Consider the following 20,319-nt stretch of genomic DNA (forward strand, 5'->3'; position numbering starts at 1 on the left):
GCAGGAAATACAAGGAAATTATACAGTTTGACTTATGTTTCAAATAAATCATACAAAAATAGTTGTGTACAATATACAATCTGTCATGGTCCCTTCGATTCTTAGTGTAGTGTCTGTAGTGAGTGTGTAACTCACACACGCTCACTGGTTTGTAGCCTAAGTGACGCCTGACCCTTTTCAGAGGGTGCTGAGTGCCAAGCAGTCCTAAGCTCCTGGCTCCAGCCCTTGGGCAGTTGCACCGTCACTCTCCCTGCATGGCTCGGTCGCTCCGCACACAGACTGACTTTTAACAGATCATCGCTCTTTCTCCCACAAGTCACCCCCTGTATAGCTCCTCATCCTATCCCTCAGGTTATCTCTGCAGGCCTACGGGGAGGGATATAAACAAGTCCCTATGATCCCTCTTTGCCCTCTGAGCTCTCTGGCGGTGCTGGAGTCTCCACTGTGGGTGACTGGGCCCCTCCAGGACCATCTGCACACAAACCCAGTAAGACACATTAAGAAATATATTACAGTTAGTTTCTAGGGCATAAAAAAAGGAATTAGACTGTCCAAAGCCTATGTTGAGTGATACAAATGAGTTAATGACCATTACATTAATTAGGTGCCTACAAGTTTTGTCTGAGTTCATTTATGGCCCCATATGTGGAGGGCTAGTTTCACCAGGAGTACCATAGCACCAATTGCTTCTTTCACTAACTGTTTCCCAAACAACTAAGGCCAATTTCAGGATATAAGGGAAAATGCATGGTGTCCATAACTCTAGGATCGTAGAGAGACTTGCTTATTTCAGATAGTTTGTGCTTACAAACACACAATGTGCAAAACATTGTTATTTAATTGCCAACAAAGCCAGTGAGGAGGCACAAAACAGAACAGTCTGCAAGTCAAGACTTGAGAGTGCACAGAGATGGGTCTGGAAGGATAAACTGGGTCATTGTATTTGATTTACAGGTAGCGGCATGCCCATTTGCTTTCTGCCCATGTAGCCAAAATTACTATGCCCTGCAGTGGTCCTGGTGGCCCCCACTCAGTTGTGATGAATGACTTAGGACAGTTCCTCCATGAAACTGCTTAGTTAGTCCCAAGTGGCAATCCTTGACCAAAGCTGGTCCCAAAGCTTCTAACTGGAGCTGACTCAGGCCAAAAGAACTTTAGTCTTCATCCCCTCAAATCTTTGCCATATTTGGCAGCCATATGCACCAGGCCATGGGCAGGCACTGTCACTCAACTACATGTATCAGTATCCGTTTGGATTTGAACTGGAAGTGACATGTCATCATGTTAGATTTGGATATAGTCATGGATGGATTGTGAGACAATGGGTCCTGGGCACAGACACGTAAAAGACCCCTCACCCCTCCTACAGTAGAGCAAAACAGGCCCTGACTGAAAGAGATGACAAATGACTATAAACAAGTGGCCATTTTTTCTCTATTTGCAGTCACGTATGGGTCCCTTTGTACGTCTTTTGGCTGATTTTCAGGTTTTTCTAGTATTTTTGTGTTTTTATGTTTTTTGTGTTACGTCTAGAAGTAGTTGATTTGAGGCTTTGTGTAGCTGTATTGAGTCTTGGTGGTCATGTACATTTCTGTTTGGTCATTCTATAAGCAGTTGTTTGTGGTCTTTGTAGTAATTTTGGGTCTCTCTCTATGGTTGTTGTGTGTTTTTCAAGTAATTTCACTGGCATTCCAACAAAAAATATCACTTAACACAGAGACTCTGGTCCAGGGGCCCCCTAAGCCCTTTGGCCCCTGGACCTGTGCCCAATAGGCCCATTCAATAATCCTCCTATGGCTATGTTATGAAAAAAAAATATATCCCCCAAATCAGCTACGGCCTGCTAACTTTAGACCTTTCACACAAATGCATGTAGACCACTATAAATTCAATTTACAAGCTAATTACAATTTCAATCTGGCTTGTGCCCAATATCAATAAAAAAGACAAGTGGTGTACTTTACCTTTGAGGGACAGCTCAGCCAGCTTAAGAGGCAGGTCACCAGGGTTTACACCTGCTGGAGAGCCCAGAATATCAGGCAGAGCGTTTCGCCTCCCCGAGCGCCCTGAGGAGGCAAAGTCCAACACTGGCTCTACTTCCGTCATTTCAGGGCCTCTCTAAAATAAAACAAGGTAAATGTTACATTTCTTTGCCTGCCTTTAAAAATAATGTCCTACAATAATGCCCTAACCTCTTTAGTTAGCTTAGCTGTTCTGTAACAGTAAGGACTCAAAGACTCCCTAGTCTGATTATACAGATCCGTACAGGTCTCTGATTTTGTTTACGTCCTCCATTTTTATTCTATTTTTATCTCGTCTCCTAATGAACATTGTCTTTGTCTGTTTGCATTTTTTATTACCTGTTTATACTGTTTATTTTGTTATACTACACAGCCTTATGTTGGTATATTGTTTACTTGCCCCTTGCATGGGGATATGTACCTGCCCATTGAGAGCCACTGTAGCACAGTCAAATTCCTCATGTCCAACACACCTGGCCAATAAACCTGATTCTGATTCTGATTCATACTGGATTGTTTATGTGGAAATATCCCCTCCCACTCCAACTTTCCTCTACCTGGCCTTATCACTTCCTGCCTGGGAGCAGCTGGCTGGCTAAATTTGGGCACCTTAGATATCGTTCAAAAATCCTGACTGTGTAAATGACATATAAATCAACTGAAACTATCCTTATTAAAAGAAAGAACTGGAACGCTTTCTGCCCTTGCTCATATGTCCTCATATGTCAGACATACCACTGAGCTGACTGATTTCCTGGAACCACACATTGCTTTGGCTAAAAAGAAATACTACAATTTGTCCAAAATATTAATTACTGTAGCTAGTAAACTAGTGCCAGCTGATAGCTAAAGAAGTAGATATGCATAGTTAGCTAATTACTTTTCCTGAAGCTAATATTCACCCTCGTCATTTTAGTAACATTACTTTTCAAATGATTACATTTGAGTAATACACAACCAGGCAGTAGACATTTATCTTGACATAGGCCTATATTGGAAAACAAAATGTACATCATCTGTTAAGTGATTTGAGTGTCAAGAGAAGAGATTTATCACTGAAGCAGAGGCTGTGTCTGTCTGGTCTCATGGCAACCAGGATCAGGGAGGTCGGCTCTTAGCTACACTGGTGACAGGCAGAATTACATCCCTTGTTGTCACACACACACACACACACACACACACAAACACCCCACTGTGTTTTTATTCCTTGTGGGGACTTCACATTGACTTACATTCATTTCCTATAGACCAATCCTAACCTTAACCATAACCACTACCTGCCTAACACCTAACCTTAACCTCATCCTAATCTTAAACTATGTTGCCACCCTAAAATTCAGTGATTCCTAGAAGCTGGTCCCCACAAGGATGGCCAAGTCTCCACAATGTGAGTGTATTAACAGGCTTCCTTCCCCATAATGTACGTAATACAAAGGCACAAATGTACACAGCATGCGCGCACACACAAATACAGTGAGCTGCTGTTGCTATGACAACAATATAGAAAAGCACCACTCGCAGGTAAACATAAAACTTGAATCCTTTTTTTCACTATCTCACTTTCTCTTCCCAATGTCTTTCTTTTGTTGTCTTAACCACACCATTCCGTGGCACAAAATCCTATTTCCCACTGGGCTCTTTCATCAAAGCAATGACATGTGACTTAAGGCATACTCGGCAGCTATAGACTTGCACTCATGCACACGTGAACACATACATAGTCTCCAGAAAAAAGGAACATCTGTTAGGCTAAAGCGCTACTGTAGTGTAACAACTGAGCTCGTACAATGCTTTTAATAATTTCATGAGCACACACATATTTCCTCCAGCACTTTCACACAAAGACATGTTGACAACTAAGCTTGTGACTCTGCACATAGAGGAAAGGAGTGACCGCTATGGACACACTGTAGTGTTTGTGACCCTGTTTGATTAAAGATGGCAGACGTAGCATTTCATTTTTTGTTTGTTTGTTTTTTGTATCTCCACAGTATGCCTGGATTTGCTGAATAAGAAAAGCATACAGAAGAATAGTGATAATTAATCCAGTAATGATTTGTAGATATTGAAATACCTTTGCACATTTAATGCTCTGCCCTGTTGAACCCCTGAACAATAGTATAACTAGCTCTGTCTTTACTTTTTATTTGCTAATATGAAGATAAACATAGTTTCAAAACTACATTTTGCTAAGAATAAAGTTCTATGCAGTTAAACTCTAAAACGTTTATTTATAGTGAAAAACATTGGAATCCGTGGATAAAATGTCCATCATAGGGTTGTCACATATTCAAATAATAAAGTTAGAATGAATTTGTACTACCATTTATATTGATTAGTTTGAACACAACCCATGTAGCCTAGCCTGAGGCAGAGTTGTAATTCCATTCAACAGGTGTGTTTTTGTTTCCTCACTTCGGTGACAACCTGACATTAATGTAAAGGAGCAGTTTACAGCATAAACAAATAGGCATTACGTTAATCCACTTTTTCCATCCAAGATGTTTCCAAACCTTACTTCTCTATGTTAGTCTTCTTCATTTTAGCAAAGCTAACATTAGCTTAGTGGGTCTGTAAGTGTATCTGAGAGTTCAGTACATTTAGGGGACGACTAGTCCTCCAAACTATTATGACCCCTGTGTTTGTCCCCTTTCTTTTCATACCCACAGGGGCATTTCCTGAAATAGCATTTTCATGTTAGCAGGCGCAATTGTCAGAATATCTTCAATGTTAACAGCAACATACATAACAGCTGCAAGCTTTACCAAGCTTTGTGATCATGGAACAGTCATAAACACAAACCTACAATGACATGTGTACCTGAACTCCATCATCATGGAAAGGTCGCCAAACTAATAAGTAAGTGCTGGTCGGAACCTCCCCGCAACCCTATTCAAGATTAAGTGGTATACTATAGATAATGGATGGATGGATGGATGGATGGATGGTTGTAACCTGGCTCAAACAACATACTGAGTTCATTTGTAGACTGGCCCCCACAGAAGTGCAGGACAAAGCCTGTATTTTTTCTCTCACATTAGTATTAATAACTACTATTTGATATTAGTAAAACTGCACTGTGGGCATCCAGGGAATGTTTTCCCTCTCATGCTCCACATGTTGAAGCTGCTCTTTGCCTTGGATTTAAGGAAGGACTGTCCTCAACAGCTTTAGGGATGTAGTCTGTAAAAAATGCAGTGGATGTAGCCTCAGTCCACTTAAGAAGCAAAAATGTTGTACGCCTTGTTTCAGCATCCACTGATGATGTAAATGTATCTAGTAACTCACAAGCACAAAAAACAAGCTTTTAATTCATAAGTATCAGTATCAATAACAAAATGGGAACATCACCATTAGTCTAGTCCTAATTAAAATATTTATTTGGTAAGTTTCATTAAGATGTCAGATTACACAATGAGCATGCAGCAACCCCTCAAATGAACAGGTTTATTTTAACCGATAATCCAACAACAGTTTAGGTGGGATTATCTTGTCAAGAGAATCGACCTAGAAACTATAAAGTCCAGCTCAGTCAGATACAGGAACAAGCCTCAGGTATGTTACACAACAAGGCTGAGTTATAAAAGCCTTTTGATGGAACAACTTGGTCAAGAGTTGCTCACAGAGAGGAAGTGAAGATGCTGGGCAAAAAGCCTGTCTTTCTTATTTCCTTTGAAACTGCAAACATGTGACAGGTCTGTAGTTAAATAAGAGCTCATTAATGCTGCAAATTGCTACCTGCTATTTACTATTTCTAAACACAGTGGCCTCTATAATTTAGCAACAAATTATACCATGTGTACTTGAAACCTCTTCTATCTTGCTGGGCCACTGTGCAAATAATCATGCTGCTAAAATTATCCCCTCATATCTTGTCAACTGGACACGTGGAAACGACAAAAGCTATCCTCGCTGTGTTTAACAGAGCAGGTCTGATGTATCACAGAACTTAAACAGCCCCTCACATTCAATGTTGAAAGGTACTTTTTAAACCTATGCTACTGTGGTTATAATAGCCAGGGTAATGTGTCTGATCAAACCTCACAGTGCTCTCAGTGCCCCTGGGAGCTGCTCTGTTCAGAACAAATCTTTCTGGCTTTTCAAGTATGTGCCAGCTATTCTTAATGGAAATACAAGTCTAAGGTCACTGAGAAAGAAAGCCCCTGTCGACAGTTACAGTGAATGGAGGCTTTCAGCACCATGGACAGAGCAAGACAAAAAGCGGCCAACAGAAAGAGATCTTGAGCGTTCAGCGACAGGTCGTGGGTCCAAACAAACAGCACAGGCATGTTACCTTTTCTGTTTGTTTAAAATGTCAAAACCAAAGTCTGTTCGAGAACAGGAAAATAATCCCTTGGTATCGACAAATGCTACACACCTTGAAGAACAGGACATGACTGGAGACTTTTCAGAAACTGTTATGATCAACTCTTCAATTCAGTCCACTATTAGAACTGGTTTGGTGGGTATTATAATAAACTTCAATCACCCAATTCTTGCATTGTTGCTCTACATAATACAGTAGAAAAAAAGGGATGTTATCAGCAGACAGCTACACTACCATTTCTTGACTGTTGACTGCTACACATGCTGCTCCCATGCAGCATACATTCTCTTATTATATTCTTATAGATTTTTATTATATCTCTGCATTTGCTGCTTAAAGTGCCTTAGATTTAGTGTTACTTACTTATCTACTTTATATTTCATTTGTATTTTGTGGCATTCATGTAGACAGCAAAGTAAGAATGTCATTGTACAGGGAAACATGTTTCCTAACTGTGCATATGACAAATAAACACTTTGACCTTTGACCTTAGGTACACATCCACCAGACAGGGGCTCCTTTTAGCTGGTCATATCTCAGCTAACTACCAAGTCCTGACAGATTTATCTGGATTTTTAGCTGCTAAATGCTCAAATGTATGTGAAAGTTTGTTTGTTTGGTGCTGAGAAGGCAATGCACAGTTGTTTCTCTGAAAACTGCTGCCTGTTGCTGCCAAAAATGAAACTGATGAACACAGTAAGTGGACCAAAACAATAAAACAAAATACTAAAAAATGGAGCTCAAAGTTGCCAAAACTGCAGTTATTGACTGGGTTTGTCATTACAGCCCCTTTCACAACACACGATCTATGATTAACATAAAATAATTGCAGCTAATTTTGTTGCTAGGTGCAAAAGTTTTGCTAAATTGTCTTGAACAAAATCAGAAAAAACACTGGTCTGCTTACAGGTTTTTGGCTTGGAACCTATCAGATTTGAAGTGGATGGTTCTGTTGAACAAAAGGAGCTTTTAAGGAGTCACCTGCTGTACAAAAATCCATGATGGAAGATGTTTGAAAATGTCATGTCTATTACAGTAAATGGTTATGTCAGAATAAATGTGCCATGTGTCAGGAAATGAGTCAGGAAAACTCCAATGTCTGGTTCTCAAGTCTTAGAGACAGAATTTTTTCGAAAGCCGAATACCGCTGTTTCACAAATGTAACTGAAAGGCACTCCGTATTTCTGTGGAACTGAAAATGTATTAGATCTTGACACCAGTAAAACGTACTGAATCCAACCATAAATTGTGTGAATGTTTACACCCGGCCTGTGCATATAGGCTAATAATAGGGTTCATTAGAGTTCAGGCTGCTCATCTCACTAGTACTACACTGATAGCCCATAGTTTGTTCACAGATTTGATATTCTGCTCAATATACTGTTTTATTTACATCAGTCTCCTGTTTGTGCCCATCACTACCCGCCACTGTGAAAACTGTGAAACCATGAAAATGCCCTTCCTTTACATATGTTATGCATTCATTTTCAATTCTTCATTTCAAAGCTGAACTTATGTACAATACACATCTGTTTCTCCTAAGGAAAGTGCTAAATGATTGTCATGCTAACCCTTTAAAACATTAAGTACAGTTTTAAGCTCCGAGGTTCATTCATTCTCATGGTCTTCAGTACATGGAACTCTTTGAGCTCCTATACTATCATTTGTCCATTTACTGAAGAAGGCCATGCAATACAGTCAAAAATGAATATGTCATTTATTATTCATTTTTACTGGAAACTTTACTCTTTTTACTTATTTATTTAACTTTATTTAACCTAACCTTTACCAAAGCTGTCACTTGCTCTAACTCGTGTCGTTTTTGTAAAAATCAACGGACTACGTCTTGGTGACATTGTTTCTATATTGCCTCAAGCTAGTTTAGAATTTCTCTGTCACCATTTCTTGTTACTAATCTACCAATGTATACACAGATAATGATATATCTGCAATAATCTAATACATTTATCAGTGTAACTCTATTGTGCAGTGACTAAAAGACTCTCTGTGTTACACTAGGACTGCCTCTGTTATCTCTATAATCTACTTCAATTCACATACTTCAATGAACTTTCTTGGAAAATATCTGAAAGTAGGTGGTGTCATATGTATAAAACACTAGTGCAAAATATATTCTAATGATGTTTTCAGAATCAAAATATCAGCACTGTTACAGACCTTTAAGAAGCTACATCTGTCCGAGCTTTCTTCTTTCCAAACAAGAGACAATGATAGATAGTGTGAGCCAAGCAGCCAGGCCCTGCCTACTGCCTGAGGCTGACCTCTATTCTGCTTCTCACCAGTCAAACACTGCACAGACTACAGCTTACAGTAACTGTGAACTGCTGCCTGTGCATGCCCCTAATTAGATTAACCATTATCACATTTTCTGGTAATTTATGGCATCATTTAAAGAGATGTTCAATTACAAAGAGGCAAATTGACACATTGTTTTTAATGCTCATTTTTCTCTCTGTCTTATTTGTTAATCTGCTGTTTTTCCTAATAACAAGAAATTAAGAATAATAATAGACTGCCTTCCCTCACCAGGCAGCCTCACCCTGGCTGATCCAACCCCTATATGTCTATCCAGAGTCTGTCATCTCTGTGCTGCAACTGTACCCACCCTCTCCTCTGGTCATGAGACCAGTCAGTCAGTCAGTCAGTCAGCAAGACTGTGGGTGTTCAGGTCAGAAAACAGCCTGACTAGGAACAGCAGAAGAAATTATGTTAACAGAAAGACGTGAGAAGTTTGGGATGAATAAATAATGCCTGGGATTAAGTCCCTGGCTATTTTTAGTGTCTCATACCCTGTGATTATTCCTTGTCCTTCTCCCCACTTTTTCACTGTTATCCTAAAGCTTAAGCATGCTCTAGCTACCATGGAAACTGCACCATTGTTATAAAGACTTCTACTGTATATAGTGGAGGAAGGTTGCCAAGGAAGACACAGACTATCTTTATGCTGCATTGACGTATCTTTTTTTCTGCTTGTAAAAATATTTTGTTAACATCAGATTTGATATAAACATTAAGCTGCTGCAGGTATAAGCACTGAAAATAATACAAAAACACAACAGAAACAGAAATGTGGCAGGTAGGAATGTATAATTAAATACTGGTGGAAAATGCTGAATTTTGATGCAGTGCAAAATTATCAAGTTATATGCAAATTACAGCAACTGAGAAAGAATATGAAGAAAGGACTCATTTTATTGACATTAACAGGTGCACAGAAGGTCATACATATGCATAAAAGATGGAATATGGAGCACAACCCTGATATCAGGGTTTAATTTCAAAAAAGCTGTGTTTTCCTTCCTAAACAGAAGCAGCAGAGAGAGCAAGAAGCAAAGAGGTGTGACAGATCTTATGAGACAGCGTGATCACAGCCTCCCTTCAGATTCAGAAACGTCCCTGGCAGATCTTCCCGTCTTTTCTGCTGATATGCAAAGCTCTTCTTTTCACTACGGCTGTGTGCTGCTGTGTGCTTTCATGTTACAGAAGCCAGCACTTGCAGACAAAGATACATCAGAGCATACTTTCACTTTGTGGATAATTTGCTTGGGTGGGGTGTGGGGGTGTCATCAAGCTCTTGTGAAACAAGTCTGGGCATGTGCCGTATAATCACAAATCGATCAAAATGAAAGGATTTAGAAATCAACTGGTTCATGTTTTCTCACTTAATTTGTTGGATATTTAGAGAGAGATGAGTTTGTAGGCTGTTTTTATTTTTGACCTTAACCTAAGCTTTACATATTAATGTGTTTGGCGAACAACTTCACTCCCTGAAGTTACTCCCTGTGTTATTTCCAAAGCCAAGAAACACATCATTGTTTGACTGTTGTTTTAGTAGAAATATATTCCAAAACATACCTTAGTGTTGAGAGGTGTAATCCAATGTTACTGTGACCCAGATTCTCTTAACTGTGCAGATATATTCCCTTCTAAAGGTTTTTGTGCAAGGTGTGCCTTTCTAACCAATCAAAGTAGACCGATGCCAGAATTTTCAAATGGATGCCAATTTGTCATTATATCTGCTTGTCTGGTAAGTTTTGTAGTCCCGACTGTACTCCATATATGACTGGCCACCGTAGCGCCTTTGCTGAATGATGTCACCATCTGAGGTGGTGAAAACTGAACCAGATCCAAGTTTTTCATGGCATTGAGTTGCATCATTTCATCAGAGCCCCCTGCGGTGCTGGTGCCTGCTGCGGTGAATGCAATCTGCCATGGAGATGAATGGAGAGAGCTGTGTTTTTTCACACCTTTGAAACTCAGTCTGAAGCTCATGCATAGTTCATGCACAGTTCTAAGGTCTGAAGAGACTCATGTGAACTCATACAGTAGAGAAGCCAGTCAGTTGAATTTGTGGCAAAACCTTTTATAGTGCTTGTATGTTCTTGTCTTTTACTGCATATGATAAGCCATAGAAAAAAGAATTTAAGTGACATCCATTACAGATGACTAGTTAAAACATTTCAAAATACACCTGCAGTGTTTTGCATTTAGTGACTTCCAGCTGAATAAAATACTATTTTCCAATTATAGATTTTGTCATTGGAGATTTCTTAAAAGTGTTAAAATATCATCACGCCTCATATTGTGTCTCGTCTCGTGAGCTACAGTCACACCACTAAGTACCTTGCTGAGCAAATCTTCTTAAACATGAAAACGACAAGTAATATCTAAGTCAGCTAGGTCTATTCTGGTGAAAGCTGGTATAGATTCTCAACTTTAAAAACTACCCAAAGCTTAAACGTTACCCCTCAGCCCTTACTGATATCATTCAGCTACACTGCTTATTTGTACAGTCCTGTTGTGGTGCTTCAAATAGCATCTAAAAGCAACCTGCCCTCACTGTAATTAACTACATTTAATGCACAATAACAACAAGCCACTACATGAGATTAAGCCAACAAAGTGGCCTCCATGTTGCTAAATATGAGACAGATTGAGCAGCTTTTCATAAGGGTCAATCACAACGACAGAGCACACAGCTATTTACTGCAATTAGCGCACTTGACTGAGCTGTAAAGACTGGCTGTCAGGCAGTGCTGGCACAAGCCTCGAGGATGATCTGAAGATCACATGTCAAGCAACAACAGACTGTTTTGGGGTATGTGCCACTTTTACACTTCATGTTCTGATTCAGCACTGATTATTAACTAAATCTTGACCATAAACAATGGCCCTTGGAATGGTTATGAGAAAATCACATGACCAGCGTTGCCACTGATGTGCAGTCACTCTGCACTGAGTCTGATTAGGCTAAGTGAAAGTGAGCATTGATTGGTCACCTGTGGCTCTAATCTTTTTTCTTTTTGGTTCAACCGTTGTGTTTTACTGTTGAATGCCTCCAAAAACAGGTGTAAATGGCCTCCCTTGGACTCTGCAGGAACTTGTATCTTTGCTTTTGACATTAATTTTGACCACTTTTTTTTAAAGCTGTCTCTTGCAATCTCTCCATCTTTATGGAAGGACAGTACTGAATGTCTGGAGCACTTTTTTAATTCCAAAGTGATGCCAACTCTGACTACAGCTTTAATATCGCAAAGAATAATGAATTTCAGCTTATAACATGACTTTACAACTCTTGTAAAATATTGTGACTGCAAGTATTTGTTCCAATTTTACATGATTGATATAAATAATGATGTTATAAAAGAATAAGTTTACCAATCTGACCTGACCTTCAGTCCAGCTTTTGGTACGTCACAGTGTGGCTACTCAGTCAGCGCCACAGTACTGAACTAGTGCAGATTTAAACAGCTGGCCCTCAGACTGCAAATATTTTCATTACCAATTTTCTAACAATTATTTGGACTAAAAAATGTGAATTATAGAAAATGTCCTTTTGACCTCCTCAGAGCCCAAGGTGAAATGTTCAGAGTGCAAACTTTGTCTGACCAACAGCCCATAACATAAAGATCCTGAATTTATCTTGATATAAAAAGGAAAAATTTTCACAGTAAAGAAAATGTAGACAGGGAACGTTTGGCATTTTAAACAAATGATCTTTTTTTTGTAGTTTGACTAATTGTTTTGTGTGTATTTATGTCAAAACGACTAGTATCAGCCTCAGCATCAGTAAAAGCCGATTATCCATTTCACCCTAGTAAGCAGGATAAATGTGTCACACAGGTCTGATACATCTGTGACAGTGGAGGACAGTGTGCGCTGCCAACATATCAATATTTCAGCACAAAGCCTGTTGTTTTGAAGAGAGGCCATTCTCCACTCTGGGCGCTCTCCGAGCTACACCACCGTGTCAACAGCAATGTAGCCGAGGAGGCTGCGGCTGCACGTGCTGCTCCTGCACGCAGGTTACCACCCGTGGGCCTCTGGAATTCCCTGACAACAACCCTGGCAAATGGGGCATTGGCTGAAATACACACACACATTTCTGTAAAGCCAACACACACACTGTCACCCTGCTTCAGCAGAAGTGTCAAGCACTTGTGTTTGTGTGTTTGTGATTAAAGCTGTCCTCAGCAATAGAGGAATGAAAAAGGAACTGCAGGAGAAGGGGGTTTCATGTCCACCAGTGGAAACCACTTGCTGACTATCAGGGATTTCTACTTCTCTGTCCACCATGGTGTTTTCCCACACTTTTCCAAGTCCAAACTCAACAGAGAGACTGACTTTTCCTTGACATTTCTTTCAGCTCCCCCTGGGAAATTCTGAAGTGTTCTCAGACTAGACAGAACATAAAGCCCCAGCAGCGTGTTCTGGGTCTGTCCTCACAGTTACCTGGCAGGAATACGTCCACAAGGACATATTCACCTCACCTCCACTGGAGGCAAAATGAGGAAGAAGATGGAAACCTGTGATGTTTCCCAACAAAAGTCCAGTGTCATGTGTGGTCTCTTCTTCATCCACAAGGAGAGATGAATCAAAACTGAAAGGAGACAGTGAAACTGTCGCTAAGAACAACTGAAAGACACCGACATCAAATCTTGTGCCTGTTTCTGAATTTATTGTATCTATGATTGCAGCTATCAATTATGTTCACTGTGGATTAGTCTGTTAATTATTTTCTTGATTAAATAACGATTTCCAAACAGTCACGATAACAGCAAGAAACTAGAAAATTGCATTTTCTGAAGAAAATGCATATGGATGTTGAGTGCTGAAAAATCAACCTGAAAATGCTGAACATTTTGACACCTGAATGCTTTTATGAGCTGAAAATATGCTGAAGTTGGAATTTCCCCATTTATTTCAATGGGGTCAGTTTTTCAGAATAGAAAGCTAAATATTGTAGTATGAAGAATAGTATGAAGTTTAGAAAAATTCTGAGGAAAAGCATGAATGTCCTTGAGGAGCTGAACATTTTGATAGCTGAAAGAGCTGAAAGTGTGCTGAAGAAGAATTTTCCCATTCATTTGAATGGGGCAAGATTTTCAAAATAAAGCAAAATATTTCAAAAGTATGAAGTTTAGAAAACTTCTGAAGAGAAGCATGAATGTCCTTGAAGAGCTGAACATTTTAATAGCTGAAACTATGATGAAGTAGAATTTCCCTATTCATTTGAATGGGGCAAGATTTGCAAAATAAAGCTAAATATTTCAAAAGTATGAAGTTTACAAAAGTGCTGAATAGAAGCATGGATGTCCTTGAAGAGCTGAACATTTTAATTGTTGAAATAGCTGAAAGTATGCAGAAGTAGAAATTTCCCCATTCATTTGAATGGGCAAAAATTTGCTGAAAGAAGCTAAATAGTTTAAAAAGTATAGTATATATGAAGACATGATTAGTCTGATTGCTAGTCAAACATTTCCCTCTTGTTGTCATTTAAAGATGTGCATGTGTAAAGCTGCCAGGTGCAGCCACAGAGAGGCATGTTGGGTGGAAACCATGCTTGATGGTGCCCACTGAAATGCACTTCAAACAGCAACTGCACCTCCCCTCCATCAGCAGAATGGGCTCTTCAAATGGCTGATGTTTTTCAGACTGGTTTGACATGCTGTGTCTGTTCCTAGGACAGATGGAATTCCATGTAGGGGGGAAATGGAAGAGCTGATTCTATTGTGTGAGCTGATACACTGAAAAGGTTACTGATCTGTCAACTGAATGGCTGCCTCAGGAATTACAATAGAGACTTTATCTCACCAGAAGAACCATTTCATCTCACCTGCTGTTCCCTTCCAATCTAATGAGTATGGAGGGGCTGGCAGCATGAGAGATGGCATTGACAGACCACAGTCCTTTGCTGTAGAGCCGGGCTGAGGCATGCTGGGGGAGGTCTATTGAGGTGCCCCCTGCCTCTTGTCAGGTTGAGAAAGTGGACATGGAGAGGTTGAGGTCAAAACAGACTAATACAGCTTCACAGAGAAAACTGGTCCCCTCTGTTCCTATTATCATCCTCCATCCTCTGCATCTCTGCTAAACATGTCCAGCGTCCTGTATGTCCCCCACACCCAGGTGGGGGAAGAACTGACTGGCATGTTTAATGGCAGAGAGATAAAAGTAGCCAAATGGCAGCCGACCATAGGTCACAGTAAAGGTCAATGGGCTTTACAAGGCAACCGGCTCAGACCTATTATAGGTCAATACAGAGGAATAATGAAAGACTAGCATTTAACCCAGCAAATTACTGTTTCTATCCTCAAAATGGTGAGGCCCCCCAATGACAGGGAGTTGAATTGGGCACCAGGTGGTCACATTGTGAGTGACACTTGATGTTTATCTTGCTATAGAGAGGCTTAGGTATTTCAAACGTCCATGAGCACTTTCTTTTCTCACAATCACAATTTTATGGCAGGCAGCATATGTGACAAAGATGACTCGGCACTACTTTTCTTTAAGAGATGTAGACGTGGTTTTCCAGATAACCCTTTTTATTTTCATGTAACTGCAGTAGCCAGACTTGTCAAATGCAAAATGTTGTCCGAACACAAGCTACCATCAAAGAACAGTTCTGACATAATACAGTATATAGTCATTAAGTAGCACAGTGTGGGTCCGATAATCAAACTGAATTGCCATTTTGATTTTTCATATCAACCATTTTGTTTTGGATGAGGATGCCCTAACCAGTCAGCAGTGACTCAAGTATCGCCTGTCTCATTTTCACCTGGCATGTGAGCAGTGGTAGCAGCTGCTAGAAGATGTTACCTTTGATTGAAGAAATATGCAGATTTAAGAGTAGTTACCTCTATTCAGAACTTTTCTGCCTGAGAAGAAGAGAACTCATCACCCCTCGGGAACACGGGCTGCCTGGCACTGATTTATATTCTGTTATTCATTTTTAAAGCACTTCATGGTCTTGCACCAGCATACGTATTTGGCAGGCTACCTGTGTATGAACCAACACTGCTTCTGAGATCCTTTGCACACTGAGTCTTTTAGTTGTTCCAAAGTGCACGATAAAACTTTTAGTGAGGCAGCTCATAGTGTTCATGCTCCCAGCTGTCAGAACAGTCTGCCTGAGGAGCTGAGAGCAGCTGAAGGTGTCCATGTCTCTGAATTCCTGGAGCTCCACATTCCCTATCGGCCCCTACTGATCAAATGCTCCTGGTGAGTCCCAGATCCAGACTTAAACATAAAGGTGATAGGGCCTTTGCCATGCTCGGCCCTAAACTATGGAAGAGTCTTGCATTAAAGACCCGATTTTCCCCAACTTTAGAAGTCTGTAAATCTTGTTTGAAAACCCACCTGTTTTCTCTGGCATTTAACTCTAGTTAGAGTTTTTGATATGCAAATAGGTGCTAAATTGAAATATCAACACAAAATATTAGCTGTTAACATCTTCATAACAAAATTATTAAACCCACATATTAGTCAAACTCTGTTCATCTGTCTTGGTGGGAAAGTGTTCAATAGGGGATAAAGATGAGCTGTTCACTAGTATAGCTCAGAATTTATAGGCATATAATCAGTTACCTGTTTACTGACTACAGAGGCATCCTTTTATTACTTGTAAAAGATAAGGCTGACAGTGGCTGTTCACGAGGTTAGCGATAAAGGACTGAGCAACCAGCCACATCTGATACATCACGGACTCCAGAATCATAATGGGTGGGTGGAGGGCACACGGTGCCATGTCATCATCTGCCTACCATCATCTGTGTTGACACACAGTGACATGGAGCCTAATTTCCAAGAAAGAACAGGATGCAGAAGTAGACCAGATGATAGGAAGGGTCAAATGATTCATGCAGCGGCGACAGAACAGAGCAGGCTGCCTGTGATGACTGTGTGAGCAAAGAGCCTTCATTTGCCATGACAAAATATTAACTAAGCAAGTTTAAATATGACTAGAGCTTCTCAGGACCACAGTGCTGCTGCTCCCCCACTGCACCATCACAAAAATAGGCCTATTTGAAAAATGTACTATCTTTATCTTATTTCTGGGTTGTTAATCTCAGGACTCTTTGGGTCACATCCAAAATTCTTTATAGATTTATATTAAAACTCAGCTTAAAGCTCTTGTAAATTTTATTTGCAATACATAAAAATGACTATGCATAATGTGCAAAGTGACGCTTGAAGTAACAAACCCACTGAATGTTATCACCATTGACCTGTAGGAAGCCTTTTAGCCTTTTTTAGCTTACTGTTTTGAGTTTCACACACAAATATGTTTTGGTTCATTCCTACCGCTCTCACTGACCTCGTTTCCATCTACACCTGGCAGCTATAATCAGCAAAAAGGATCTCACTTCAATTCTGATGGCTGCAACGCATTCCAAAGCAAGCTGGGACAATAAAGCATTTACTGTGTGATGTTGCCGTTTCTTTTCACAACACCTAAAAGACATTTAGGGACTGAGGACACCAAGTTGCAGTTCAGGGCCGGTAATGAGGTGAAACAATGAAATGATGATTCCATGTGAACCAGGTGATGTCAACAGGTGACTGCCTCATGATTTGGTACAAAAGTGGCATCCAGGAAAGGCCGAGCCCTTTAGGAGCAAAGATGGGCCGAGGACCACCACATCCATAAATGCTACTTAAAACTAGACTGTTCCAAAAGGAAGCTCTATGTTAACAGTGTCCAGAAGTTGACTGCTCTGGGCTCGAAGGCATCTGGGACGGACCATCACACAGTGGAAACGTGGACTCTGGTCAGACCAATCAGTGTTTCAGGTCTTTTTGGAAGGAATGGGCGCCGTGTGCTCTGGACCAAAGACTAAAGGACCCTCCGGACTGTTAGCAGCAACAAGTCCAAAAGCCAGGGTCTGTTCATGGTCTGGAGTTGTGTCAGTGTCCAGGGCAAAGGTCACTCACACTTCTGTGATGGCTTCATGAATGCTGAACAACACACAGAGATGTTGGAGCAACATCTGCTTCCTTCAAGACGACGTCTTTTTCAGGGACGCCCGTGTATATTTCAACAAGACAATACAAACCTCACACTGTCACATGACCAAGGCCTGGCTGTGGAGGAAAAGGGTGTGAGTGCTGGACTGGCCTGTCTGCAGTCCCCACCTGTCCCCAGTAGAGAATGTGTTGAGCAGTTTGAAATGCAAATTGTGTCAATGAAGACCCAGGACTGTTGCACCTTAAGACTTGTTTGCAGGAAGAATGGGACAAAATGACACCTGACACATTGAATCACTTGGTGTCCTCAGTCCCTAAACGTCTTTTAGGTGTAAAAAGTAACAGCAGCATCAGACCGTGCACACATGCTTTACTGTCCCAACCTGTTTTGGAATGTGTTGCAGCATCAGGATCGAAGTGAGTGTTTATTGTGTAAAATCTTATTTGATGCACATTTAATGTAACACACAATATACTTTTATTACAGTCAATTTTGTTATTTGTCTAAAATATTCATGAGTGAACCTGTAGCTGCTCTGTTTAAATATTTCTGATACATTTTTTAATAGCTGTTTCTTCAGAAAAAAGTGGGAAGTGATGTGTATTATGATTGCATTTTCTTTAACTCAAACAGTAGCATGAGGAGTGAGAGTCAGTATAACTGAACAGAACCAACACACATACATACTCAAACCCACACACACACATTTTAGCAACTCAAAAATAAAAGAAAAATAAAGGCCTAGTATTGCCCACACTGTCTGACTGACAGGTGGTCAGTGCATCACAGAAGCACCACAGCAGCCAGCCACTGAACCAAGCCCAAGAAATGAGACTGATTATCCAATATGATCTGATCTTATTTACTTTATTTTAGTCATTTATTGTGATTTTATTTTCCCATGTAAAGTACTTTGGTCAGCTGCATGTTGTTTTAAAGTGCTATATAAATAAATTTGATTTGATTTGATTTGATGACCTCATGGTTATGCAATTAACATAGGGCAAAATCATAAAAGGAAATGCCTTGAATAAAAATGAAGATTTTAAAAAAGGAGGAGCTGCTGGTAGCCCAGCAGAGCCAGTCTTCATTTCCCTACTAGAACACATTCAAAAAGATGAGGTTTGTAGCAACTGCATAAAGACAGTAATCCAGTCTGTTTTAATTGGATGCTTTTGTTGAAACCATTTCAGTTCCACATTTACAAAAGCATAAAGAATACATATAAGTATATATAGATTTGAGGGTTTGCCATTGAAGGCCTAAGTACTACCAACATCTATTTATAGCAATGCAGAGTGGTCAGAGTGGTTACACTGACAACACTGACACAGATCAGCCTTTATATTTGGACCTCAATGACTGAACCATGTAAACTGCTTTTAACTGCATGCCTGTTTCTATATTTTGAAAAGTAACATGTCTCATAAAGTGAAATAAAAACATGTGCTTTTCTGGTGTTTTCTGATGATATTACTGCACGTATTGTGCTTGTTACTTAAACGTTGGTTTTAGACTGACGAATTTCACACATTTTATAATAATGGCTGAAGGTAACGTTTATGCACCTTTTACTAAAACACACCTGATAATCCAGCTGCCATCAGCTGCCTGGGAGCCAGTGGCATTTTCATGTGAACAGCTGATACACAGGAAGCTGAGAGCCCATATGGAAGTGGCAGGTAGGTGTCTGCAGGTGACAGGCACTGTTGGTCTGTTAACATTTTCTATAGGACACCCTACAGCTCATCTTAACAGGCCTGCACAGTCACATGCTCTATGACTAGTGTTGACACATAACTCGACCACATGGAGATTTTTTGTTTCAGCTCCTGTTGTTGTTATTGTTGTTGTTTGGATCAACACCCTCCCACCCCAACCAGTTTCTGAGTTGATAATGGCTCCAGCATGCCTCATTGATTCTTCCCTCCGATAATCTCCACCAGTCATTCCTGTGCCTGTGTTGGGGGGGTGCGGATGCCTTAATGCACAGCAACATGATGTCCTACCTGTGGAGCAGAACAGGTGACAGTAATGCCTACGTGCGCAACGACGGACACTCACCAATTGATCTGAGTGCGCTTCGCCCACAGAAAAAAACAGGGAGTCCGAAGTTGGAACTAGCCGCCAGTCACCATCTTCTGCAGAGATGACGAGGAGAACGTGTGGAGCGTCTGGAAGTCCGTCAGGTGCGACACGTTACACAGCTTCATTCCAGCTGACACCGCTGAACCCGCGGAATAGTGGACTACACCGCACTAATACCACAGGGACAGTGCGCTCAATTCCATCAGCTGCAGGGAGGAGCGTCAAGTTACACACAGGTAGCCCAGACGTTACAAGAAACGACAGGATATGGCCTTCAAAGTAAAAGCAGAAGACCTGTCGAGAAAGACGGGGATAGAGTCAGCTTTAATTGGGCCTATATCCACGAGAAAAGGTGGAACATTCTGGAAAAACTATATATATATATACACACGCACAGCAAATTATGTTCTTATTCCACAAGTAAGTGTCAATAACATGCCATATTTAATATAGCCCATCTCAGAATGATGCAAAATTTGTTTATGGAGACTTGCACAGAATATAAATGGTTTTTAAAATAAATATGCCTGCCTCAACAAAGTTCAGTACACTGTAGGTTACCGTAGGCCTATTTCATTGTGCTTAGTAGGCCTAAAGTGTAAAATTGTTTAATT

The 20,319-nt window shown here is 40.4% G+C and overlaps 1 protein-coding gene across 1 annotated transcript; it reads right to left on the bottom strand.

Annotated features, from left to right (window-relative positions):
* Positions 1-6: 6 nt before the first annotated feature.
* pkib (protein kinase (cAMP-dependent, catalytic) inhibitor beta) lies at positions 7-19,956 on the bottom strand. The gene is made up of 3 exons (XM_020606394.1): positions 19,682-19,956; positions 1,965-2,118; positions 7-472 (listed from the first exon to the last, which is right to left on the bottom strand). Exons 2-3 carry the CDS (start codon positions 2,104-2,106, stop codon positions 393-395), a joined length of 222 nt encoding a protein of 73 aa, XP_020462050.1. The 5' UTR covers positions 2,107-2,118; positions 19,682-19,956; the 3' UTR covers positions 7-392.
* Positions 19,957-20,319: the final 363 nt, after the last annotated feature.

Source organism: Monopterus albus, unplaced genomic scaffold (assembly GCF_001952655.1).
Source record: "Monopterus albus unplaced genomic scaffold, M_albus_1.0 scaffold77.1, whole genome shotgun sequence".
Taxonomy (NCBI): domain Eukaryota; kingdom Metazoa; phylum Chordata; class Actinopteri; order Synbranchiformes; family Synbranchidae; genus Monopterus; species Monopterus albus.